The sequence below is a fragment of the Mytilus californianus genome, unplaced genomic scaffold, assembly GCF_021869535.1.
Source record: "Mytilus californianus isolate M0D057914Y unplaced genomic scaffold, xbMytCali1.0.p SCAF_7, whole genome shotgun sequence".
Taxonomy (NCBI): domain Eukaryota; kingdom Metazoa; phylum Mollusca; class Bivalvia; order Mytilida; family Mytilidae; genus Mytilus; species Mytilus californianus.
The window spans coordinates 22,699,717-22,726,390 of NW_026262723.1; the positions used below are offsets into that span (position 1 = coordinate 22,699,717).

The 26,674-nt window shown below is 32.5% G+C and overlaps 1 protein-coding gene across 1 annotated transcript; it reads right to left on the bottom strand.

Moving 5' to 3' along the window:
- Positions 1–1,512: 1,512 nt before the first annotated feature.
- Positions 1,513–23,703, bottom strand: LOC127710213 (BUB3-interacting and GLEBS motif-containing protein ZNF207-like). The gene is made up of 9 exons (XM_052215973.1): positions 23,618–23,703; positions 11,244–11,370; positions 10,349–10,475; positions 8,917–9,150; positions 7,524–7,539; positions 6,890–7,037; positions 5,751–5,999; positions 2,627–2,696; positions 1,513–1,946 (listed from the first exon to the last, which is right to left on the bottom strand). Exons 1-9 carry the CDS (start codon positions 23,656–23,658, stop codon positions 1,867–1,869), a joined length of 1,092 nt encoding a protein of 363 aa, XP_052071933.1. The 5' UTR covers positions 23,659–23,703; the 3' UTR covers positions 1,513–1,866.
- Between the last annotated feature and the right edge of the window lie 2,971 nt (positions 23,704–26,674).

A 26,674-nucleotide genomic window follows, 5' to 3' on the forward strand; every position in this document is an offset into this window, starting at 1 on the left:
AATAGTCACCAACAATTGGTTGGGGGTAAAATATTACCCAACAGTGAGTGTCACTGTGACCATTCATAAAATCTATCCTATCTTATCATCCAAACCATTCTATTAGTTCATGCACAAAAATACTCAATCAAAATGGTCACCAACTTAAAGTTGGGGGCAAAAATAACCCAACAGTGAAATACACTGTGACCTGAAAATTCACCAAAAATTTGAACGAAAAAAAAATTTTGATCACCAACAATTTGTTAGGGGCAAAAATACCCAACAGTGCAAATACACTGTGACCATAATTATCTTTAAAAAAAAATTAATAAATTGCATTATTTGAACAGAAACAATAATTTTGTCGCCAACATATTGTTGGGGGTCTTTTGACCCAACAGTAAACTAATTTTACTGTGACAAGTAATTTACTTGCCTTATTTGTCTTCTCTTGTTATCTTCTAACTTTACAGCCAAAATTGTTTTTAAAAAAATTGTCACCAACATCAGCAAACAAATGTTGGGGACCCTTAAATGGCCCAACAGTGACAAGAATCACTGTGACAAGCACTTGCCTTGTAAAAAATACTGCCTTGTCTTACATGTTACCCTCAGAATAAATATAAAAAGTCACCAACATAATGTTGGGGGCAAGAACAGCCCAACAGTAGAATATACTGTGACACCACTTGCCTTTAGTGCATGCCTTGTTCAGGCCGTTTAAATAATCTTAAGAGTAGTCTTTCTTTTTTACTAGAAGTTACATTCACTTTTTACAACAACTGGATACTATCAAAACATTTTTGGTATTAAAAATTTTGTAAATAAACAGCCTGAACAAGCATTTTGAATGTGGTTCCATCCTGATCACAGGTGTTTCTATTACCTAGCTCTAGGAGTGTTTTTAACACAAAAATTTTCATTTTGATTTTTCTTAAAATTTATTTAATTTTAATATTTAAAATTTTTTGATTTTGTCCTCAAATTTCAAAGCAAGATAGTCACAAAGCTGTTTAAAGAATTTTATTTTTTAACAAATACACCTAATTAATATAATATCACAATTTGCTATCACCTCTATCCTGATTGGACAGAGATTGAATTCTTTGTTGGCATGGAATTGCATAATCTTTTAATTAATATATCAGATCTTCTTTAAAAAATTTATTGAGTAGCAAAATTTTATCAATTATTTTCAACCATTTAACAAGTTCTTAAAGCATTATTGATCATTTAGATTAGAATTTCCATACACTTTTTATAGCAATATTTGACATTCTATTTTTTCTTTCATCCTGTAGAGTTTGAGATATTCATAATCCAGGTGAATTTTCTACTTATCCTCAGCAATATTTTTTTATAATTTGTAAGGTGGATAAATAATCAAGAATAGCAATTCTTAAACACTCATGTTTGATAAAAAGCATGATCTATCTGCTTTGGTTACAGGTTTATATCAATATTGGATATTAAGTTATACTGCAAATGTATAAACACCACAGTAGTTCAATAAATACTAAAATCTCTATATAAATGTCATAACAATGTAAGATCTTTATTAAAAGGAAATATTTGACAATTTTCCATAATGTACAAATACAATAAAATTACAAACCTTACATGTCCGTAGAGATAATTGACCTCTTTTATTTGATTTCACTTACCAGTTATAATTATCATGGGAGTCTGTGGAACAATGTGAGTTTAATAACAACATGTGACTTTGTGCTTACCTGTTTATAAACAGGCATGTATAGCATCACATTTCCAGCTTTTGTCCCATTATTCAACACAATATTACATTTCTATAAAATATAAATAAAAGAACAACATTTAAAACCGATAAAAAGATGATGCACTAGTTTCTGTGGATAATCCATGATTTCAGTATCGTCTATTGCCACCAGGTGGAGGTCCATATCCACCTTGATTGTACATATTGTTAGAAGACATCCCCATCATACCTACAACACAATCAACCTGAATAATTGTATATTCTTAATGAAAAATAAAAGGTTAAAAGCATTCCTACAACAAAATCAACCATAATTATTGTATATTCTTAACTTAAAATAAAAGGTTAAAAGCATATAAACTTAAATGTTCGATTTATTGAATAATTCTCATCAGGAATCCAAAAATTTAGCTCTTATCCAGTTAGAATATATTTCATTAATGTGATACTGAACTCTCTCCCACCACTTTTTCCATTATAGATCTATGCAAATCCCACCTCTTTTACCATTGAAGATTTATGCAAATTCTGCCTGTTACAATTTTTGATTTCAAAAAGCAGTCTTATTTCTAATGTTTATCTATCAGAAAATCTGACAATATTTTACTCAGATTGGAACAGTTGACAATCCTCTAAAAAGCTTATAAAGCAACCTTCCAAGAACTGACTACTTTAACAAAAGTTTGTAACAATGAATAGCTTCTGCTGTAAGTGTTTTTATAGTCTTTTTATAGAAAACTTCAAAAGCTCACAGTCCTCCAAAAAGCTTATGAAGCAACTTACGAAGAACTGACTACTTTTACAAAAGTTTGTGACAATGGGACCAATATCGTTTGAAAATTAAAATGCAAATTATTGAAGAATAAGAAATGTCCTCAGGCACTCTTAGTTCTGAAGGTTGACACATACCTTGTGGCTGTTGCTGTTTTCCAGGGTTCATCATACTCTGATATCTGGGCATGCTTGCTCTTTTTTCTTCCTGTAAATAACAAGATAAAAAACACATCCCACAAATTAATTACTGGTGTATTAACAAATTTAAGGATATAAATGGAAAAAAATGTAACTACGTGTAAGTGATGCTCTTATAAACTCCATGTTTCTACAGGATATGCAAGATATATCGATTGAAATTTCCTGTTGCTGGTGTTGAATGAATGTCTGTGAAATAGGGAGATTGGTGATGATTTGATATGAGATGCCATCAGTTTATTTTCAAAACTTCAGTCACACCTTGGTTTGATTAGATTTGATACTCTTCTTCAATTTTTACAATGTAGATAAACATGCATAGACAATGGACCTGAATACATCCATGAACTAATATTGAAAACAGGGCTATAGGATAGAATTTAGTGAAGCTGAAGGTGTCATTATTAACAAAGTCTTTAAAATAGAAAAAACTCACCATGCAGACATTTTTCAAGACTAACTAGAAAGATACTTTAAATAAATAAAATAAACTATTGACACCGAGATATGTCTTGCCTGTTGTCAGAAAATTCGGAAAAAAGACAATCTGATGAACAGCAACATTGCTGATCAATTCAATCACTGGACCAGAGGCGGATTTAAGGGGGGCCCAGGGTGTCCAGGCCCTCCTTTTGTGGGAAAAATTTGGTGATTATTTAGGGAATCACTGAAGCATGACTGGTGCAGGCCCCCCTTATGAAAATTTCTGGATCCGCCACTGACTGGACCACGACCTAGGGGCAGGGCCTTGAAATAGTCATCAAACTGATATGTACTGATAGCAGTGATCGGGAAGGACGTGCGCCTTTCGCCAATTGCGCTTATCGACCAGAAATGGCGCATAGAGTGACAAATGTAAGCGCCCACGTGGCGCATGATATTTTCACTTCGTTTTGAAACGTTGAGATATCGGCAAATGGATTTCCGATCGTATTTCGTGCTGCCATGTGCGAGTACACAACTGTGTAGTGTTTACTCCAATGATAGGAGCACCTATATATTTTTGGGACGTCTCGGGTGTTATCCTATGGTAATAATAGCAACATGCGGTATGACTGATTACCCAAAAAACGTAATTAACCATTATTCATGATATAATTTTTTATAAACAACTTTAAATTTGTGAAAATTGGCTAGTACAGGCGAGAATTCTTCTCTAATTATAATCTTTTAAGTAAGCTTGCTATTATTTCGATTGAAAAACCCAAAATCCTTTTTATGAATAGTATAGTATTTGTCTCCATAAAAGGGGCTTAACTGTCCTTGTCAATTTTTTTGGTTTTTTGCTCGTTTTGACATTTTGTAAACTATGATGCCTTCAGCGAATTGTTGTTATGTCTTATCAATTAACGTTGCTCTCTACTGTTATTATTGTCATCGTGATAAAGTAATAATAATACAAGTGCAGAGGAAATGCCAGAAATGTCCTCTAATACGGAACGTCTGGAATAAGTATGGTATCGACGAAGACCCAAATTCAATGTAAAAAAACCATGAACATGAACAAGGGAACAGTACCAGTTTTAACATTGTAAATAAAGGTTATCGTAAATATTACCCGGTTTGGAAGAAGTTATTGTATATTCATTGAAATTGAAATTACAAAATCACAGGAACAATATCCATGATATTAATTAGAATCATACTTGTAAGTAAAGTGAAATATACACTTTTTTTTATTTTTTATTTAATTGTAAACGAATGGCCCACTCATTTGACAACATGGCCCATTAATTCTAAAAATGGCCCATTGAATTTATTTTTGGGGGGCCCTGGGCCCATAGAGAATAAATCCTTCCAGATCACTGTGATAGTAATGCAACTTTATAAAAAATATCATTGATCTATCACAAGTAGTTCCTATCAAACTGACTTAAGCAGAATACTTAAGATTTGTTGATGCATCCTCCGCCATTGCCGCAGGAAAGCAACACCTATGTTTCGCTTTCCAAAACATTCACCGCAGGCGAGACAAAAATGAAGGGTTGACTGACAAAATGAAACACTAAACCAAATCTAAAAGAGGGTTATAAAGTTTTGAATCCAAACCAAAATATAATACTACAAAAAAATGTACAGGGAGAATCCTATCCCCTTTAATGTCTTATGTCATGAAACTTTATTATACAATGTGAGATTTTAAATCTTATTGTCAATCATAACCAGGATCTCTTGCATAAACTGTGAAAATTTATGAACAAGACAAATGCAAAAACTGTGGGTGCATTGTAGATTATTTTTCAAATTCCTTAATTAACACAAGCCATTATCATGCATGTACTATGTATACTAAGCATTAGAGTTTGGCATCATCACTATTTACACAATAAACAATAATGTCTATGTTAATCAAATTAACTGTTAAAAGACTGCAAAATCCTTACTTTTTTATTAAACTAATTGAACTACTTCAAACTACTGATTAAGAGCATATACCATACATGTGTTTATAAATGTCTGATTTTTAATTTTTAAAAGCTGTTCTATACAAATCAGTTGTTGAAATCTGAAGTTCTAAAGTAAAGTCACCTGAGTAATACTGATTTTAATATCTACCAATAGTTAAACCTGCTAATGGTGAAATTAAAACTGAATTAACTAGTTGCAAGTTTAAAATTGGTTTTCACAAGCATTGTGTTAGTATAACATCCAATCATATATAGGTAACTATGAGGTTAAAGGGGAAAATATTCTTACTTTGTAAAATATCATTTCTTTCTCAAGCCAGGTAAAAAAAAAAGATCTTTCATAATGCATTAATTGCTACAGATTTAAATGTGAGTTCTAATTGCATACACGTTGTCACTGTCTACACAGATTAATGGATCTGTCTAATTTGGATTCTCCTTCTGATTGTTTCTTTTTTCTTTCACTCAAGTACCTCTCTAGATTTGCACTGACTATTTTAAAAGAACTTAATTTGTAAAGTTGATTTTGGTAAACAGACTTTTTTAACATACTAACATTTAATGTATTTATAGTAAAAGGACAAAATAGATATGTGAAAATTCAATGATTTCTCCTACCTGCAGTATGGTAAAACCTTAGATCATTTACTTACCAGAGATATATCCTCGTCTGGATGCATTAGTTTTGAGGTCAAACCTGAACTAGATTCTGGTTTTTTAATCTGTGGTGCTCCAGTGATAGTTGCACTTGATGGTGGAGAGGCTGAAACTGCTGCTGCTGATGGGAATGTAGGCTTGGGTGGTGCACTGCTTGTAGCTGGTGCCGTCTTGAACAAGGGACCAGATGATGTTACAGGGTTGGATGAATGTGATAATGAGACTGATGATGGAGCAGTTGATGTCTGTAAATAAAGAAAGAACAATACTGATGCTGGAAACTTAATATAAAGTGAAAAGCCAGATAGAATACAATTTTACCAGCTAAAACTGAAAAAAGTCACAATTTGTTTGTACAATGCATAATCAATATTACTGAACCAATGGCCAACATCTTCTCAACATCTGAACAACAGTCATTTTGCTTCTCATTGTCCAGTCAGAATTACTGTCTCACCAATTTGAGTCCATGAATCCTTGAGTCGGGACTCATTTTTTCAAAAACTGGTGAGTCCAAAGAAGCATAAAGATTATGAAATGTTGTATCAACTGAGCATATATCATCATTTTATATCAAAAGATCATTGTATAACAAAAGTTTAAAAATAATCTAAATATATTGTCATTTCCTTGCTCTTTTTGCCATGGGGACTAAAATAATAAATTCTATAGCAATTAAATTGATCTTTCACACGCTTGGACCTGCCATAGCCAAAATTGCTGAGTGCCAGGACCCTACTTCAAAAATTCCTTAGTGAGAAACCTAGACCAGTGCTTTTCATATTGACTGAAATCGGGATCTGCACACAGTTTTTTTGTTTATTATTTTTCTTCTCAATTAACTGATTATGTGAAACCATTTTTAGCATCAAACATTCAGTTTTGTTCTCTCTCAAAAACATGGATGACCAATGCAAGTTTCCATTTTCTGTATGATTCAAGGGCATTTATTTGACATTTTTTTCTAATCATAATTAACTGTGATATCTTTAAAATGAAATTTTCAATTCATCAAGCATTGCAATACATTTATTCTTGAAAAAAATAGATCCTATCTTAATCAACAAATCACAAAAGTTTCAAGATGATCAGCACCAACTTAAAATACTAGTTGTTTTCCTAACATATTTTATACCTGAACAGCTGATGGGAATAATGGCTTAGATGGAGCTGACATTGGCATGCTTGGTCCTCCCATCATGGGACCTGGTGGTGGGCCTCCATGCATGAATGGTGGTGGCCTTGGTGGCATTGGCATCCCTGGATGGTGTCTGGGTGGCATACTGAAAATGAGATTGATAAGTCAACTTTGTTGTTGTTTGTGCTTTGTGTTTTTCTGATGAGTCAATCCTTTTTCAACTGATCTTTACAGTTTGTTTTCATGTCTCAAGTCAGGAGTGTTCAATTCATTGGTTGTCATTGGTTACTGGTTAATATTTAGTTTTTGTTAATTGTTTGTATATAATTCAAGTTGGTGGTTTCTCAATTTCTATGTCATTTCTGGGCCTTTTATAGCTTACTATAAGGCATAGGTTTTGCTCATTATTGAAGATTGTAGGTTGACATATAGTTGATTACATCTACATTCTTTGGTTGATAGTTGTCTCATTGGCAATACTACCACATCTTCTTATTTTCATATCAATACTTCTTCAGAATAATTTTGGTACTTAATGGAAGTGGACAATACACTTGCTTAGTAAAACTTAATGCATTGCAACAATTTATGCAAAAAACAAGGATATTTGATCAGTTATAAAATTACTTACCCCATTGGCCCCATGCCTGCAATGAATAAACATATGTATTCATTAAAATATTTAAAAAACACTGGTAAAATTACCTATAAATAAAAAATTTGCATTTTTTCCATTTACAAAAGGGGCATAACTCTAGAACGGTTAAAGTGACACCACCAAAATTCAAACTTGATCTGTATATTGTGGTAATAAGCATTGTGTATAAGATTCATAACATTTGGTTGAGGCAAACTCAAGTTAGCGAACAGAAACCAATTTTGGGATGTACGGACGAACGTACGTACAGACGAACAAGGGTAAAACTTAATGCCCCCACCGCTACGGCGGGGGCATAAAAAGATTCCATTTTCTCAAGACTTGGCCACTCATCTCTACAGTGGCAAGTGCTACAAGCTTGTCCAAGAAATAATCAAAAGGGGTTGGAAACCTTGCGGGGGGGTATTTTCCTTATTTGTATTATTAGGTTTAATGAAAAGATAGTTCTAAATGCAGGTGGTCATACACCAAAGTAAGCCCCCTCAGGTGTTGTTTTTTTACTGGAGTAGCTCTTACCAGAATTTTTTTTGCTGTTATTAAGCTAGAAGAAAAGGTCAGATTGTGTAAAAATTCTTCATTGAAACGCAAAAAAGTTCAGCTTTATACTTCTGAGCTTTTATACTTGGGAGGAATATTGAGCAAATGGTAACATATCAATGTAAAAATATATAAACAGAGCCAGACAGCAAATTTTGTTAATCTTATCAGAAAGTTCTTTGATATCATAGTGTAAACATAATTTATATCACAAAAAGATGAAGTACGAAAACATATTTATTTAGCTCCTAAAAGTTCGCATATTTCAAACCTTTCAAAAAAAAAACCTATTAATTTCTCTGCAATATAAGTATGACATATTTGTAAAATATTTTTGCATTCCTTCACATATGATTCTTTGATTTTCAATTGCTAATATTACATTTATATGTACATGTCAGTCTCTGGATTTTTTCTTTGCAAGTCAAACTCAAGACTATATACTGTATATTTTTGTGTCACCTGACAACAAATCTGTAGCAACACATCAGGATCACTTCTGTTGTCTTGGATCATGATCTGTGTCTCACATTGTTTATCCACAACTCATTGTAAACACCTTGACAAAATTCAACCGAACTTCTAAATTTAGACATAGAGAACATTGCGGTTTCCCATACCAAAACATGGACATGGCCATTTTGTCTTAAATCAGTTTGTTAATTCCCATTTTCTTGATAATGGGTTGACAGTATTCCACAGTCTTGCATAGATTCTTCTTTTGGAGACATCAGGCAATGCAAATCTTCCTTAGACTAAATCTTTTTTTGATATTTTTAGCTTTGATTCTAAAACAAATAGTATTAACAATTTCTTAGTTTCAACCTACCCATAGGAGGCATTGGTCCACCCATGTGGTGTCCCATTGGACCCATATGCCCCATCATTGGCCCAGGACCCATAGGCCCTGGTGGCATAGGAGGCATTCCTGGCCCTGGCATACCAAATGGTGGCATTGGTACAGGTGGCATCGGTGGCATGTTATTACTAGTGCTAGTTGTAGGAAAGCCACTATTGCTGTCATCGTCATCACTGTCATCTTTTAACCTTTTAGCTGGGTGGTCTGCAGGAAGAAAAAAAAACATTAGTTCTCACAAACATGTTTAACCCCTCTACATTCTTTATGTGCTTGTCACAATTCAGGAGCCTGTAGTTTCGAGGTTGCAGTTGGTTTAAAATCTGTCAAATTTGCCTTTTGTAAATTGTTTTGTTATAGATCAAGCAGCGAGTTTTCTTGTAAGCATTGTTTCAAATTTTTCATGTCTGAATCTTTTATAGATTACTATACACTATTGGGTTTTCTCATTGTTGAAGGCTGCATAATAATGGCCTATAATTGCTTACATCCACTTCCTTTAAACTCTGGTGGATAGTTGTCTCATTGGCAATCATATCACATTTCCTTACTTTTATATAAAATTATCATAAACCATGAAGACTAACTCAGATACCTTGAACAAAAAGGGTTGATTAAAAAATTTGGTGTGCATCAATTCCAGTGGGAAAAATATCAGACATTTCCAACATATCGAATTGATAATGTCGCTATCAATAATCAGTTGTGTAGGTCCTTAAAAGTTACAAGCCTTGTCTATGGGGTTCCCAATATCAATTGTTCTAAAAAAAGTTTCAAACTAAATATTCCAGAAAATAGTGATTTTTTTTCTATATTCCTACTGAAATAAATGGGGAATGTGTCCATGAGACACAGATGATACCCCGCTGGCATATAATGTTATAAAGAACAGTAAAAGAGACGCTACCCAAATTTGTATTTGATCTGAGTTTTGTGGTAATAAGCATTGTGTATAAGTTTCATAACATTTGGTTGAGGCAAACTAAAGTTAGAGAACAGAAACAAAAAATTCAGCAATTTTTCCATTTGTAAAGGGGCATCACTCAGAATGGCAAAAGTGACGCCACCAAAATTCTAGCTTGATCTGTGTCTTGTGGTAATAAGCATTGTGTATAAGTTTCATAACATTTGGTTGAGGCAAACTTGTTAGAAAACGGAAACCAATTTTGGGACGTACGGACCAACAGACATGGGTAAAACTTAATGTCCCCACCGCTACGGCGGGGGCATAATAAAAACGGTTGGGAATTATTGAATATGTCAATGAAACAACATCCAACAAAATTGAACATTTTACACACCAAAAAAAACTTTAAAGGTACATTTATCCTGTATTTCCCAAAATTTGTTATCCAATATCAAAATCAAATAATTAATATATCTCTTAATTTTGCTATTTCATTACCTAGTTTTTGTTTTTCATGTTGTTGAAGATCTTCCTCAGGTATTCCTTCCATACCATATATTTCTATCTCTGTATTCTGTCTTCCTGGTAATGCATTGGGAACTTTATCTATTTTTTCTTTGTGTACCTAAATAAAGCTGTGCATGTAGTCATCTTGTAAAAGTAACAAGTTACATCTTTTTTTAAAATGCTTGCTTACTATGTATTTATAAGGCCTATATTTTGAAACTAGAGATCTGGACCAAAAACTGCATTTTTTTTTAATTTAAAAAAAAGCATTCTTCCGGCCCAGAAATTTTAAATGTCATCTTGTTACTGAAACATAAAGCATCACAATGAACTATGGGTGGTTAGTAGGAGAGAAAAGTGCCTTTCAACTACTGCTCCTTTTTTCTGAATTTGGAGCCAAGTGTACATGCGCCCTGTCTAGTCGGTATCAAATATTGAAATTATCAATAATTTTGAAAATTGACCATTTTGACTCATGCAGTGATGCTACATGCATCTGAAAAGGGTTTTTCCATAGATTGTGTTATGGATGTGATGCTATAATTTCTAGAAACAAGATGGTATTTCAAAATTCATTGTTTCTCAGGATCATCATCTATATGAAATTTATGGGGAAAACACTGGGTCTGTTGACACAAATTTCCAAAATTCCAAATGGACCAATATACATAATAGCTACATGTAGAAAAGGTCTGTACATATTCCTAGCAGACTTTTAGCAAATCAAGAGACCTATAATAATCGGATCTGATGAGGATGGGGATATCTGCAGTATTTGATGATGAACTTAACTTAGAAAAATGTTGTATCAGCCAGAAGGTCTGACAAATTGAATTCTTCACAGATTTCAACAGATCGTTTGCTAGAGATATTTGATGTAACTTACCTGCATACAATGAATTGAAAGACCAGGTCCTGTGTATAATTTTTTATGACAAATATGACACTTGAAATGCTTGGCTTTCTGGTGCTGTATAAGTATCTTCTCATCGTCAAACTCTCTGTTACAATACCTAATACATGGTCAAGGAATCGTAATGCAAAATATAATACTGACAAAATAATTAATATCTTTAATAGGGATATCAATTTCAATGAGAATAAAGTATTGAATATATTTTATAATATCACACAAAGAAAAAGAAAAATAAACTCATTAAACATAAAGGCCAGACAAACTTCAAAAGAGTCTGAGTTCATTTAATTTCGTTTGGTGTTTCATGGGGGACATTCATCCGGTATCAGGTCCGTTCGCTCCAAATACATGTTCGCCCCCTGGTGTTCGTTCGCACCTATTTTTATTCAAATAAAGTTGAATTATTAGATGTTTAAGATGAATTTATCAAAATATTTAAGTTTCATTATTAAAATTTTGGGAATTTTTAAACGAAATATTTCTTTGGTGATTTGATGATTAGTTATTAATGTTAATTATGTATGATTTATACTAGCTGTTTATTGGTATTTATAACTATACAAATCCTTGGTTTTTGCAAGGCCAAATTTGGTATTATTGTTCTGTGTTTGAAAGTCATACTTGTTGTTATAACTAGCTTTAATGTTAATACTGCATGTAGTTAGCTCAAGGTATGAGTAAACTCCATGAAGATTTGGTATCTTCTGCCTTTCTTTTTAATACAAGTATTAGAACAATTTAGATGAATGAACTTTGCCTCATCTTCATGACAATCTTTTATTCATGATTAATTTCATCATAATAAATAATAAAACACTAAAACAAACCTGTTTACGTTTTTGAGGAAACAATAAAAAAAAACTCATTTATAGCAATACACTAACTTAAGTTAGTATGGGTGTTTTTGCCATCTTGGATTGTAAATAACAGAGAACCTAAGGTCCAGATTTACAATCAAGTCAGCAAAATTTGAAGAGGAATGCAGATAACTAAGGTGAATTTTCATTTAAAAGAACAATATTGTAAGATTTTAACTTATAAATATTAATATTTTCCCAAGTTAAAGATTATTTTTGCTTGATCTTTAATGTTTTTAAATTGGCATTTTAAGGGGAGGTAACTCTGATATAGTGTATTTTCTGAAGGAATCTACATGAAATTTTGCTATTTTATATTTTAGCCGAAAAAAGCATTCGGTGACCCTATCTTTTCTTTTGATATTCTCAAAGCATTTTCTAAAAGCTATCTTCTCGTATTTTATTTTACAATTCTATCATTTAGTTTAGCTTCTAATCACATAATGATGTTTTTTTCCTGTATAATTATTACAAAATGTGTCATTTTGTCACAACCCTGTAGCTTGAAAAAATGCTTGGTGACCTATCATTTTTATTATATTTTTGAACATATCACAATATATACTACATTTTGGCAAAGTATAAACATATTCTATCTTTTTTGTCGAGCCTTTCGACTTTAGTTGAAAAAGCGAGACATAGCGATCCTACATTCTGTCGGCGTCGTCGTCGTCCACAAATATTCACTCTGTGGTTAAAGTTTTTGAAATTTTAATAACTTTCTTAAACTATCCTGGATTTCTACCAAACTTGGACAGAAGCTTGTTTATGATCATAAGATAGTATCCAGAAGTAAATTTTGTAAAAATAAAATTCCTGTTTTTCCGTATTTTACTTGTAAATGGACTTAGTTTTTCTGCTGGGAAACATTACATTCACTCTGTGGTTAAAGTTTTTAAAATTTTAATAACTTTCTCAAACTATCCTGGATTTGTACCAAACTTGGACAGAAGCTTGTTTATGATCAAAAGCTAGTATCTAGAAGAAAATTTTGTTAAAATTTTGTACCTGTTTATCCGTATTTAACTTATAAATGACTTAGTTTTTCTTCCAGTTAACATTAATTATATAAATACAGTCTGCAGTTAAAGTTTTTAAAACATTTATTAGATTCATAAACTATCCTGGATTTATACCAAACTTTGACAGAAGCTTCTTACAATCAAAAGATAGTACTTATCTAAAGGAATATTTTTATTGATTTTTTTCCTCATTTTGTTGAGCCTTCGATTAACAGCAAAAGTAGGCGAGACACTGGGTTCCGCAGAACCCTTACAAATTTTTTATTGATACTCCCATACCACCTTAAACATGATTACAAATGTATTCCAACACAAAACCAATTAAAAGGGTGTGAACGTGAAAGGGGGCAAACATGAAAGCCAATGGGAGCGAACAGACCCAGATTCCATTCATCCAACCTTGTATCTTTAGGTGAAAAAAATTAATTTGTGATTTAAAACTTTTCTTTTCTCAATGGACATGTCTCATTGGCAATCATACAACATCTTTTTATTCTTATATTTGCAGGGATTAAAAAATCCACTAGCCTGACGCCCGGGACTACAGCATTTAGACCTTGGGCAACCAAAACTTGTAACCCAATATGCCCAACGGACAAGTAACAAAAAATTCTTGGCGTTTCCAAAATAGAAAGTTGAAAATCCCCTCATCACTATTCTATCTTAGGCTCTTAGCCAATCAGATTCGACTACGTCATCAGGGATTCCCAGAATTTGATGCAATAATATTTCATCAATCATGATTATCTTCATTGATACTCAAATAAATTCGATTTTTAAAGAAATAAAATAAATAACAAATACAATTTCAATTTAGAGACTGTGCTCAGTTTGTAATCTATTTATAGCCCACAATTAGCTTACCTGTGATAAATGTAAATCATGTAAATATGGATATTACTGTACTTCGTTTATAAAACAGTTATAAAAGACACAAACTATGGATGGTGATATTTATTCACATAAATATTTGAGGTCATTTGATTTATTTTAATAAATAGAATTTTAAAACTGAAAACAAATATAAGCATTACATATAACCAGCTGATATTTCTTTTACACAAATTAAATGTGATGATATATCTGATAAAAATTACTCCAATCCTTTTATATAACCATGTATACATGTAGCACTGGTCAAGACTTGTACCATCTCGGAATTTGGTCAACTCATTATAACAGTATATTCAATGAATATTCAATTATCGATTTATTGAATATATCTGCTAATTGGATATTTTTTTATAGAATTCATTGTATATTGCAGCAAACTGAATTTGTAAGGCAAACTCGGGCTAGTAGGTCATTTTTGTTGGGTTAGTAGTTCTTCCAACAGGGCTAGTAAAATCCTGCTTCCAATTAGCCCTGCACTAGTGAGCTATAACAAAATTTCTTAACCCCTGATTTGTAAATAATTTTTCAGTCTTTTTGGTTTCTTCTCCTGTATTCCTTTAAACCAAAAAGGATCCTATTTGGGAGCACTTTAACTAGTGGTATACTGGTCCCCAGAAAAAAGCAGGAAATAATATGCAAACAGCACTCATTTTGATTTTCCATGAAAATTCAGTGAAAACGGGCAAATTTCCATTGATTTTTTAAACAGGAACCATAGAGCGCATGCGTCAACAAAAAAAATCTTTTAATATAATGTTTTTTTTTAAAATTATATAATGTTTGTTATAACATTTTACATATCTGACTTAAGGCGAAGTGTACGTAATTAACTACTCCACGGAATTTTTTTTAATTTTACATGTGGATTCTGCTTGTAAAAATACATCAGACAATAAAATAAAAAAAGGGGGTAACCGTTTTCGTTTTTCAGATACAAGCTGTTGAAATTAACAGCATGATACGCCAAAAATACAAAGGATATATAGGGAAAATCATAAAAATCGGCAGATATTTTTACTTTATCCAGATTTTCTAATTCGTTGGTCCACAGAATTTTTTTAAAAATCGATATGCCATTCAAAAATGAACGACGAACCCATTGGTGCAAAGAAAGTCCTTAGCAACCAAGCTAGTTTTCAAGCTATATCCTGTGGAAGTTTGACTTTTAGCGGAAAGAATAAAAAAACATTCGGCGACGTTATTGATGTCTACTGTAACGTCATCACAATTTCTACTCTATATAACGCTATTATACCGTACAGTGTCGTAACAAAATCCTGAGTGTGTATAAAATTGAGAATGGAAATGGGGAATATGTCAAAGAGACAACAACCCGACCACAGAGCAGACAACAGCCGAAGGCCACCAATGGGTCTTCAACGCAGCGAGAAAATCCCGCACCCGGAGGTGGTCCTCAGCTGGCCCCTAAATAAAATTGTGTACTAGTTCAGTGAAAATGGACGTCACACTAAACTCCAAAACATATAAATGAACTAAAATTAAAATAAATGTGGATAGTGTCCACATGTGGACACAGATGATGCCCCCACTTGCATATCATATAGTTATAAAGGGACATAACTCTAGAATGGTAAAAGTGTTGCCACCTAATTTCGTACTTAATCTGTATTATGTAGTAATTAGCATTGTGTATAAGTTTCATAACATTTGGTTGAGGCAAACTCAAGTTAGAGAACTGAAACAAAAAAAATGTACTTGATCTTTACTGAGTTTTGTTGGAATGAATATTGTGTATAGGTTTCACAATGTTTGGCTGGGGAAAACTTCAGTTACAGAATGGAAACTAAAAAATTTTGCAATCTTTCTATTTATAAAGCATAACTCAATAATGGTTAAAGTGACACTACCCAAATTCAACTTGATCTGTGTTTTATCAGTGGTAGTCAAAATTAAACATTGCATTGTATAAAGCATTGATTGTAGTTGATTCAACTATAATCATGGTCAAAGGAAGATAACTCCAATTTTAAAAATACATTATATAAACTTGATATTTAGAAGAAAATAAAAATTTTGCAATTTTTCCTTTTATAAAGGGGCATAACTCTAGATCTGTTAAAGTGACGCCACCAAAATTCAAACTTGATCTGTGTTTTGTGGTAGTAAGCATTGTGTATAAGTTTCATAACATTTGGTTGAGGCAAACTTAAGTTAGAGAACGGAAACTAAAAATTTTGCAATATTTCCTTTTATAAAGGGGCATAACTCTAGATCGGTTAAAGTGACGCCACCAAAATTCAAACTTGATCTGTGTTTTGTGGTAATAAGCATTGTGTATAAGTTTCATAACATTTGGTTGAGGCAAACTCAAGTTAGAGAACGGAAACCAATTTCGGGACGTACGTACGTACGTACGTACGTACAGACGGACAAGGGTAAAACTTAATGCCCCCTCCGGTACGGTGGGGGCATAAAAAACATACAAGACTAACAAAGGCCAGAGGCTCATGACTTGGGACAGGCGCAAAAATGCGGCGGGGTTAAACATGTTTTGTGAGATCTCAACCCTCCACCTATACCTCTAGCCAATGTAAAATAAAGAAACACATAGTAATACGCACAGTAAAACTCAGTTTAAAAGAAGTCAGAGTCCAATGTCAGAATAGGTGACAAAAGAAACTAAACAAAAAGACAATGATACATAAATTAACAAAGGACTACTAGCAGTTACTGACATGCCAGCTCCAGACCTCAATTAAACTGATTGAAAGATTATGTCTTCATCATATGAAAATCAAGTACAATCCCTCCCGTTAGGGGTTTAGTATCATACAATCATAAAATATATGAGAAGAACATAACCCGTATCATGCCAACAACTGGTTTTAGAATAATAGTGTTTATTTCCGATGCAAAGACCCTATGAGTGAATCAATATTAATACCAAAATATGTAATCCTTAATGACCTGACAACAGTATCGTAACTATATCCTTTCCGAATAAGTCTGTTTAAAGGTTTGGTTAGCTTTTGGGGTGAATACCGACATTTTTGTGCTTTGTAAAGAATATTACCATAAAATATTGGATGTGAAATACCTGAACGTATAAGATGTCTACATGTTGATTTATATTTACGAATGATTTATAACCCATTTTCCTAATTATTGCAAATGCTCAAGCGTAATCAATTGATAAGGAAATAAACTGAGTATTTTTTAAGGATATTTCTGCTGCCAAAAAAAAAGCAAATTGGCAAATAAATATACTGCAAGTGAAAGAAAGTTACTGTATAGACTTTAACTCCATCTTTTCTTAATTGGACAGGGTTCCACATCTTTTTTGAAATGCTTGTATTTATAGCTGACTATGGGCTTTGATCATTGTTGAAGGCCGTACGGTGACCTATAGTTGTTAATTTCTGTGTCATTTGCAGACTCTTGTGGAGAGTTGTCTCATTGGCAATCATACCACATCTTCTTATTTTTATATTGTATTGTTCTAATAATTATGAATCAAATATCAAGTTTGAAATTGTCCCGCTTAACACAGCATTGACAGAATGATTCTATGCGTATTTAAATAATCGGTTATAATATTGGGATCGCGTATACACGTCTTTTTTAAAATCTTATTTCTGCATGTTTGTATTTTAAATAAATGTGGATAGTGTCCACATGTGGACACAGATGATGCCCCCGCTTGCATATCATATAGTTATAAAGGGATATAACTGAAGAACAGTAAAAGTGACGCTACCCAAATTTGAACTTGATCTGAGTTTTGTGTGTGTAAGTCTCATAACATTTGGTTGAGGCTAACTTAAGTAGAGAACAGAAACTAAAAATTCAGCAATTTTTCTATTTATAAAGGGGCATAACTCAATAATGGTTAAAGTGACACTACCCAAATTCAACTTGATCTGTGTTTTATCAGTGGAAGTCAAAATTAAACATTGCATTGTATAAAGCATTGATTGTAGTTGATTCAACTATAATCATGGACAAAGGAAGATAACTCCAATTTTAAAAATAACTTGATATTAAATAAGAAGAAAATAAAAATTTTGCAATTTTTTCCATTTTTAAAGGGCATAACTCTTAAACGGTTAAAGTGACGCCACCAAAATTCAAACTTGATCTGTGTTTTGTGATAATAAGCATTGTATATAAGTTTCATAACATTTGGTTGAGGCAAACTTAAGTTAGAGGACAGAAACTAAAAATTTTGCAATTTTTCCATTTATAAAGGGGCATAACTCTAGAAAGGTTAAAGTGACGCCACCAAAATTCAAACTTGATCTGTGTTTTGTGGTAATAAGCCTTGTGTATAAGTTTCATAACATTTGGTTGAGACAAACTTAAGTTAGAGAACGGAAACTAAAAATTTTGCAATTTTTCCATTTATAAAGGGGCATAACTCTAGAAAGGTTAAAGTGACGCCACCAAAATTCAAACTTGATCTGTGTTTTGTGGTAATAAGCCTTGTGTATAAGTTTCATAACATTTGGTTGAGACAAACTTAAGTTAGAGAACGGAAACTAAAAATTTTGCAATTTTTCCATTTATAAAGGGGCATAACTCTAGAACGGTTAAAGTGACGCCACCAAAATTCAAACTTGATCTGTGTTTTGTGGTAATAAGCATTGTGTACAAGTTTCATAACATTTGGGTGAGGCAAACTCAAGTTAGAGAACGGAAACCAATTTTGGGACGTACGGACAGACGTACGTACGTATGTACGTACAGACGGACAAAGGTAAAACTTAATGCCCCCACCGCTACGGAGGGGGCATAATAAAAAGTGAATATAATTTGCTGCAGCTTTTCATCCTCACCATTTCCGGCACTATTCAAGTTCTTGCGCACAAAACCCATTTTATTTGTCAGGTTCACACACATGAATGTGACACAACTCTGCAATTTTATTTTAAAAATTTCCTGTCTCGATCGCTTTCCCTTTCTTTAACTACACGACAAAGAGATTTTAAGTAAAAAACGAAATAATTTCTTGTACCATTATTTGTTGAATATCCACATGCACGACTCCCAAAAAATAAGAAAACTGCATCTGCATATTATCTTGAGAATTTTTATGGCTGTAATAAGGTCAAAAGAAGAACCCACATATGAATTTTAGCAAAGAAAAACAGATCGGATTTTTTTATATAACTTGTTCCTGTATATAATGCAAATGAATTGCAGTTTTGTTAATATAATATGAAAATAAGGAGATGTGGTATGATTGCAAATGAGACAACTATCTGCCACAGTTTAAGGTAGATCGGGTGTCTTTTTCTGAGCGTCCGTTCTGATCATGTTGCAAAAATACTTTTTTGTTTTAAAAATATTTTACCAAGTATCATTTAATATACAACAAAATACCTAAAACTTGAAATTTAAAGATTAGACTATCAAAAAATTAAGTGTCGTAAAGTATATTTAAAATTTTTGGGTATTTTTTCAAGAAAATAAGGCCCGTGACCCCCTATTTTTATTTGATATTTCGGAGTTATTAATGAAAAGCAATTCTCTCATTGAATTTTATCCAATTCTATCGTTTAATGTTTTCGCAATAAGGAAAACTTAAGTTTCCCCTATATTAACAATATAAAATAACCCAAATTTCGTTAATTTCAATGTGTTATTACGAAAAAACAAGGTCCGTGATTCCCAGTTTTTATATTGAAATTTGAAATTACATTGACCCAGAAGTTTAAGAAAAATTTATCGTCCAACATTTAGCTACCTTAAATGATGTGAATGTAAACAATTATTATAGGCAACCATACGGCCTTCAACAATGAGAATAAAATGCTTTGCTGGGCGCAGCTTGATACGACCGCAGAGGTCGAACCCTGAACAGTTGGGGCAAGTATGGATACAACATTCAAGCTTGATACAGCTCTGAATTTGGATTGTGATTAAATATTTGACACAGCATAGGTTTCTGACACAGAAAGAATGTGGTCTAAGAACTTCAATTTTTTTTAATTTACCTATTATGGTCCAATGTCCAAAATCAAAATACATGGTTAGATTCAGCATATCAAAGAACCCCATATATTCAATTTTTGTTGAAATCAAACAAAGTTTAATTTTGGACCCCAACTTGGACAAACTTGAAAACTGGTCCCATGATCAAAAATCTAAACACATGTTTAGATTCAGCATATCAAAGTACCCCAAGAATTCAATTTTTGTTAAAATCAAACTAAGTTTAATTTTGGACCCTTTGGACCTTAATGTAGACCAATTTAAAAAACAGGACCCAAAATTAAAAATCTAAAAACACGGTTAGATTTGGCATATCAAAGAACCCCAATAATTCAATTTTTGATGAAATCAAACAAAGTTTAATTTTGGACCCTTTTGACCTCAATATCAACCAATTTGATAGCAGGCCCACAAATAAAAAATCTAAATACATGGTAAGATTCAGCATATCAAAGAACCCCATATATATTCAATTTTTGTTGAAATCAAACAAAGTTTAATTTTGGACCCCAACTTGGACCAACTTGAAAACTGGGCCCATAATCAAAAATCTAAACACATGTTTAGATTCAGCATATCAAAGAACCCCAAGAATTCAATTTTTGTTAAAATCAAACTAAGTTTAATTTTGGACCCTTTGGACCTTAGTGTAGACCAATTTAAAAAACGGGACCCAAAATTAAAAATCTAAATACACAGTTAGATTTGGCATATCAAAGAACCCCAATAATTCAATTTTTGATGAAATCAAACAAAGTTTAATTTTGGACCCTTTTGACCTCAATATGAACCAATTTGATAGCGGGGTCCACAAATAAAAAATCTAAATACATGGTAAGATTCAGCATATCAAAGAACCCCATATATTCAAATTTTGTTGAAATCAAACAAAGTTTAATTTTGGACCCCAATTTGGACCAACTTGAAAACTGGGCCAAAAATCAAAAATCTAAATACATGTTTAGATTCAGCATATCAAAGAACCCCATGTATTCAATTTTTGTTAAAATCAAACAAAGTTTAATTTTGGACCCTTTGGACCTTAATGTAGACCAATTTGAAAACTGGACCCAAAATTAAAAATCTAAATACACGGTTAGATTCGGCATAACAAATAAATAAATGTGGTCAAAGATTTTACAAATCTAATGCGCCATACTGGTCTTCCTTTAATAAATATGCATTTCTTTAAACATAATTTAAAAGCAGTGTAAGGGAAGTAACCAAAACGTTGTATTTGGATTACCTCCCTTACACTGTTTTAAATTATCTTAATTGTTCATTAACCATTACTTTATACATAATTTAAAAGCAGTGTAAGGGAGATAATTTCAATGATGTATTTGATTTATCTCCCTTACACTGCTTTAAATTATGTTTTGTACTAAAGTATTTGTCCATTAATGAGGACAACCTTGTTTTTCCCCCTTTTTTGCCCCTAATTCTTAAACGGTTTGAGCAATAACCCCCCAAAGCAAATCCTAACCATCCCTTTGTGGTATGGAAACTTGTAGTATAATTTCAGAGAGATCCATACACCGTTCCACAGTTATTGTCTGGAAACTAGAAAATGCTTATTTTTGGCCCCTTTTTGGCCCCTAATTCCTTAACTGTTGGTACCATAACCCCCAAAATCAATCCCCACCTTCCTTTTGTGGTATTGAACCTTATGGTAAAATTTCATAGAGATCCATTCACTTAAACTAAAGTTAGAGTGCGAAAACTAATGCGTATTCGGACGACGACGCCGGACGACGACGACGCCAACGTCATACCAATATATGACCACAAAAATTTTTTTGCGGTCGTATAAAAATCCATATCGTATAGTCGGTTATAAAAAGCCCCGACATTGTAGACCTTATTTTCTTCACCCCCTCCCCCTTCTTCCCCTACCTTATACTACTGCTGAATGATACACAAAAGCACAACAAAAGAAAACAAATTTCGCTATCCCTTCGAAATTGGAATTTGCAAAGATAAAGATAAAGAAAAAATAACACGTTCTATTTTTATCATACATGTGTAGTTTCAGTTTCAACTTTGGTTCTAAATTTAGATTTTACTTTCCCCAAAAATTGCGGAAGGAATAGAAGACACCTGTTTATTTTCTGCACCTTGAAAACTGAGATTTGGATGACATAGATTTTACTCTGAGATAAATGTAATAGTGCTCAATTCTTAGTTTCTGAGTGTGTAATGTTTTGTGGACGGAATCTGATGGGTTTTTTTTTTTTTGCTGTTGGCTTTTTCTTCCGCTTATAAATGTTGTACTAGTAGTCGATTACCCCTTAGTATCTTTTATACTTTTTACATAAATAATAAAATATAAAACATCATAAAATTTTCAATTGCATAAAAACGGACATGCCAACGTCTTTCTTGTTCAACACACAAATTTATATGCAATTATTCGTTACCTACAATTTTACGCTACACTGTTAATTTCATTCAAAACTATGGTTTTTCAAAAAACATTGTGGGGTCAATTCTGGTTTGATTTTAATGAATTTGATACGAATAGAAGCAGAATTGTCACTGATTTATTTGTTTATTTGGTTATAATTTTGTTGTTTAGGCGTTTTTACCTTCTGTTGAAATAAACACGAGTGTACCTGCTCCTGCGTGTCTAAAACAAAAACAGTGGTAATAGAGTCAGACTAACTCACAATAGGATACTCAGATTTCTGATTGGAGTCATTATAATAATTTCTTTGAAGTTTTGAGAAAGCACATGAATACTTGTTTGGATTCATGATATACCGCACAAAGTCATTTTTCTTTCATGTGCCCATTTTTATTTCATGGAGTAGGGGAGATAACCCGCGTAACTAACGACGCACGTTTTTTATCCTAAATTCCGCTAGAGGCGTGCAATTACGTACACTTCGCCTTAAGTACTTTTGTCAAATTTTGCAAAGATATCTTTTTGGCCTATTTGGAATGTTAAAATCAATGCTTTAACAAAACTTTGACAAAATCAGGTCTATTTTCACTTTCTTAAAATGTCTTTTCATCAACTTGAAACATTTCTAATCTTGAAACATAGAACTATATAATCAGGGCAAAATATGGTCCTTACTGAGTTTACTCCTTTGAATGGCAATTTGACAATGTTTTCAACAGTCTTAGGTTTACTTCTATCAAATTATAATTTATCACCAATGATCACGGAGTGTATTTTCCCAAATAATTTAAGAAAATCGCTCAGGAATTACATAATTTATTTCTTCCTTTAAATGCCAAATTGTCTGCACTATTCAACTACTCTGGAAAAAAAAAATATTTGTTCTCATGATATATTTGATGTGTGAGAGTGTTGGCCTATTTCTATGCTAAAGTCGGAGATTCTAGTAGTAGTACAAATGTAGTCCAAATAATTATGACATCGTCGATGTAAGGCGTCAAAGAATAAAAATATAATAGCCTTTCAAGACGTCATAATTATTTGGACTAGTACAAATGATGATCGTATGGAATGCGTTTCAGACCTTCATTTCATCATTTGTACCGAAACTCAGAAAGTAAAGCTCAACAAAACATATTAACTTGACAAGTCTATAACAATTAATATTCAGTCTTATCAGAAAACTTGGTACTGACTTCAAAAGGATACCAACACCAAGGTTTTAATTGCTTCTTTTTCTTCCGTCCCATTTTGCTTGATCTTTCAATATGGCGTATGTTTTTAAAGGGAAATAACTATGCAAGGCGTTTATTTTGTTATCTGTCCTTCTTTTACAGGTAGCGGCTATTGACACAAAATTTTTCAAAAGTCTTTGGTGTCGATTTTGACTATTGATTTCTATTAATATATATATATAGGCATAAAAGGGGTCCATTCCAATAGCAATTGTGCCATTAATGCTTAAAAACAGAAAAAAATCTAAATCGTATGTTCTTCGTCTAATTAGCCTAATTTTTTTTGTTTTGTTTTTACCATCAAGGAGTTGTATATTTAAATTTACAATTCCTTGTTACCATCTAGCTGAATCGTTGTCGACATTTTTGTGGCTCTGATTGTAGGTAAACGGGGAAATAAGGTCACAAGAAAAGAAATCACATGGTTAATAGGAAAAACACTTATACACATTTGATTAATGTAGGAGAAATGTTACAAATCAAATAGGAAATAGTGTTCATTTTTGAAATGTTTAATGGTATTTCTTTTACAGTTCTACGGAAATTTCAAAGGTAAATAAATGACATATTATTTTAAAAAAAACCTATACTTTTAAAGGTTTTAAATGTTATGATCTGTCCAGACAGTAGACAATTGACAAGAAATGTAAATAGTAAATTGATGCCAGTTAATTATAGTTAGTAACCATCTGCAAAATTGTTTTAAAAACTTAACATTTTCATGGACAACATTCTGTTTATAATCTTGGAAAATTTATTAAATTTCAATAAACACAAACATTGATATACAACACCCCTGTATTCTAACATTAAATGATGTTAAAAATATTTTGAAAACCTATCCAGTTGATATTAACTAAATACAATTTCAAATGATTTTCCTGTGACTTTTTATATACATTAGATACATATATATGTTTCTACCTAAAAATCGATTAAAAAGTATATTATTCAAAAAATTAATGTATGTACCAAAATTTATACTTTTTTTTATTATTGAGACTTTATTTCCTGTGACTTTTCATCCATAACTTTTTTCTGTGACTCTGTTTCCTACATTCTGATTAAGCTGGTTCTCGACTGACTACTACACTTTGTTCACAAATCTCGGTAAAATCTCCAGGGCAAAATTTTGCCCTATAAAATCGGGCCGTACCGGTTGTTTGAGCGAAGCATTAAATACAAGCGGATTCTAGTTTACATTCTAATTGTAACAGGCTTATCTTAGTAAAAAAAAAAGCCCCACGGCTCTCAATACAGTCCACTGAAAATCAATACGGAAACAAAATTTGAAACCATTCCAGTGTCACTAAAGCCAAGTTAGTAATGATTGTTATCTGTATTGGCCCCTAATTCCTGCATGTTTGGGGCAATTAACCCCAAACTCAATCCCAGCCTTCCCTTTGTTATATAGAACCTTGTGGTACAATGTCAGAGAGATCCATACACTTACACACAAGTTATTGACTGGAAACTAGAAAAATGCTTGTTTTTGGCCCTTAATTCCTAAACTGTTGACCCCATAACCCCTAAAATGAATCCCAACCTTCTACTTGTGGTATTACACATTGTGGTACAATTTCAGAGCAATCGAAATACTTATTCACAAGTTATTATCCTGAAACTAGAAAAATGCTTGTTTTGGGCCCCTTTTTGGGCCCCTAATTCCTAAACGGTTGGGACCATCATCCCCAAAATCAATCCCAACCTTCCTTTTGTGGTATTAAATCTTCTTAAATGGGTTCATAGAGATCCATTCACTTAAACTAAAGTTATTGTCCGGAAACCAATGTGTCTTCGGACGACGACACAGACGACGACGACGACGACATCATACCATTATACGATCCCAAAAAAATATTTTGCGGTCGTATAAAAATGATCCAATAAGGGAACACAGCTAGTTGAGTGTGCTCCAACACTGGAAAGATTTACGTAAAGAACTGGAAGATTGGAAGGATTGCCAAATGATTCCGATAAAATAAGTTCTAAAATTTGATTTTGGATAGCAGCAAAAACTCAAATTCAAAATAAGAGGACCACATTAGGTGCATGTCTGCATGATGTGTATTTAGTATGCAAGATGGTGTCCGAGAACCTGCATGCATGTAATATTTGTATGGTTTTATTTATGTTCCTTTGAGGTGGTCATTTCTTACTTGGGTTTGTCCACATAAAACTGAAAATTTGTTCAGGATCTTTCCAGTATCATTAGTAAAAGATTTTGTTTAAATGTGGAAATTGTTTCTATGAAGATATGTTATGGTTTTAAGTAACGATAATATACCAGATCCGGCAGATTCCAATACAGATGCTCATAACTCCTACAAACTGATTTAAATTCTTTTAGATATGAACAGGATTGACGGATAATAGGATTAAAAAAAAATATTTGTACTTACTAACACTGATTACCTGTATATATGTATAAGGGAGCTACCATTTGATTTTTTTTTTTGGGGGGGGGGAGGGCTAGGATACTAGTAGTTATAAAGGGACATAACTGAAGAACGGTAAAAGTGATGCTACCCAAATTTGAACTTGATCTGAGTTTTGTGGTAATAAGCATTGTGTGTAAGTCTCAAAACATTTGGTTCAGGCTAACTTACGTAGAGAACAGAAACTAAAGAATGGTAAAAATGTCACCACCAAATTTCATACTTAATCTGTATTATGTAGTAATAAGCATTGTGCATAACATTTGGTTGAGGCAAACTAAAGTTAGAGAATGGAAACGAAAAATTCAGCAGTTTTTTATTTGTAAAGGGGCATACCCTAGAGCGGTAATCAAACAGCTTGTAAGCACTGAATGGTAAAGATTGCTTTAATTTATCAGTAGGAAGTAAAATTGAATATTGCATTGTATAAAGCATTGATTGTATTTGATTCAACTATAATCATGTACAAAGAAAGATAACTCCAATTTTCAAAGAAGACTTTGAAATATTTTTAGATATGAAGGGTAAAAATTGCGTAAATTTATCAGTGGAAGGCAAAATTAAACATTGCATTGTATAAAGCATTGATTGTA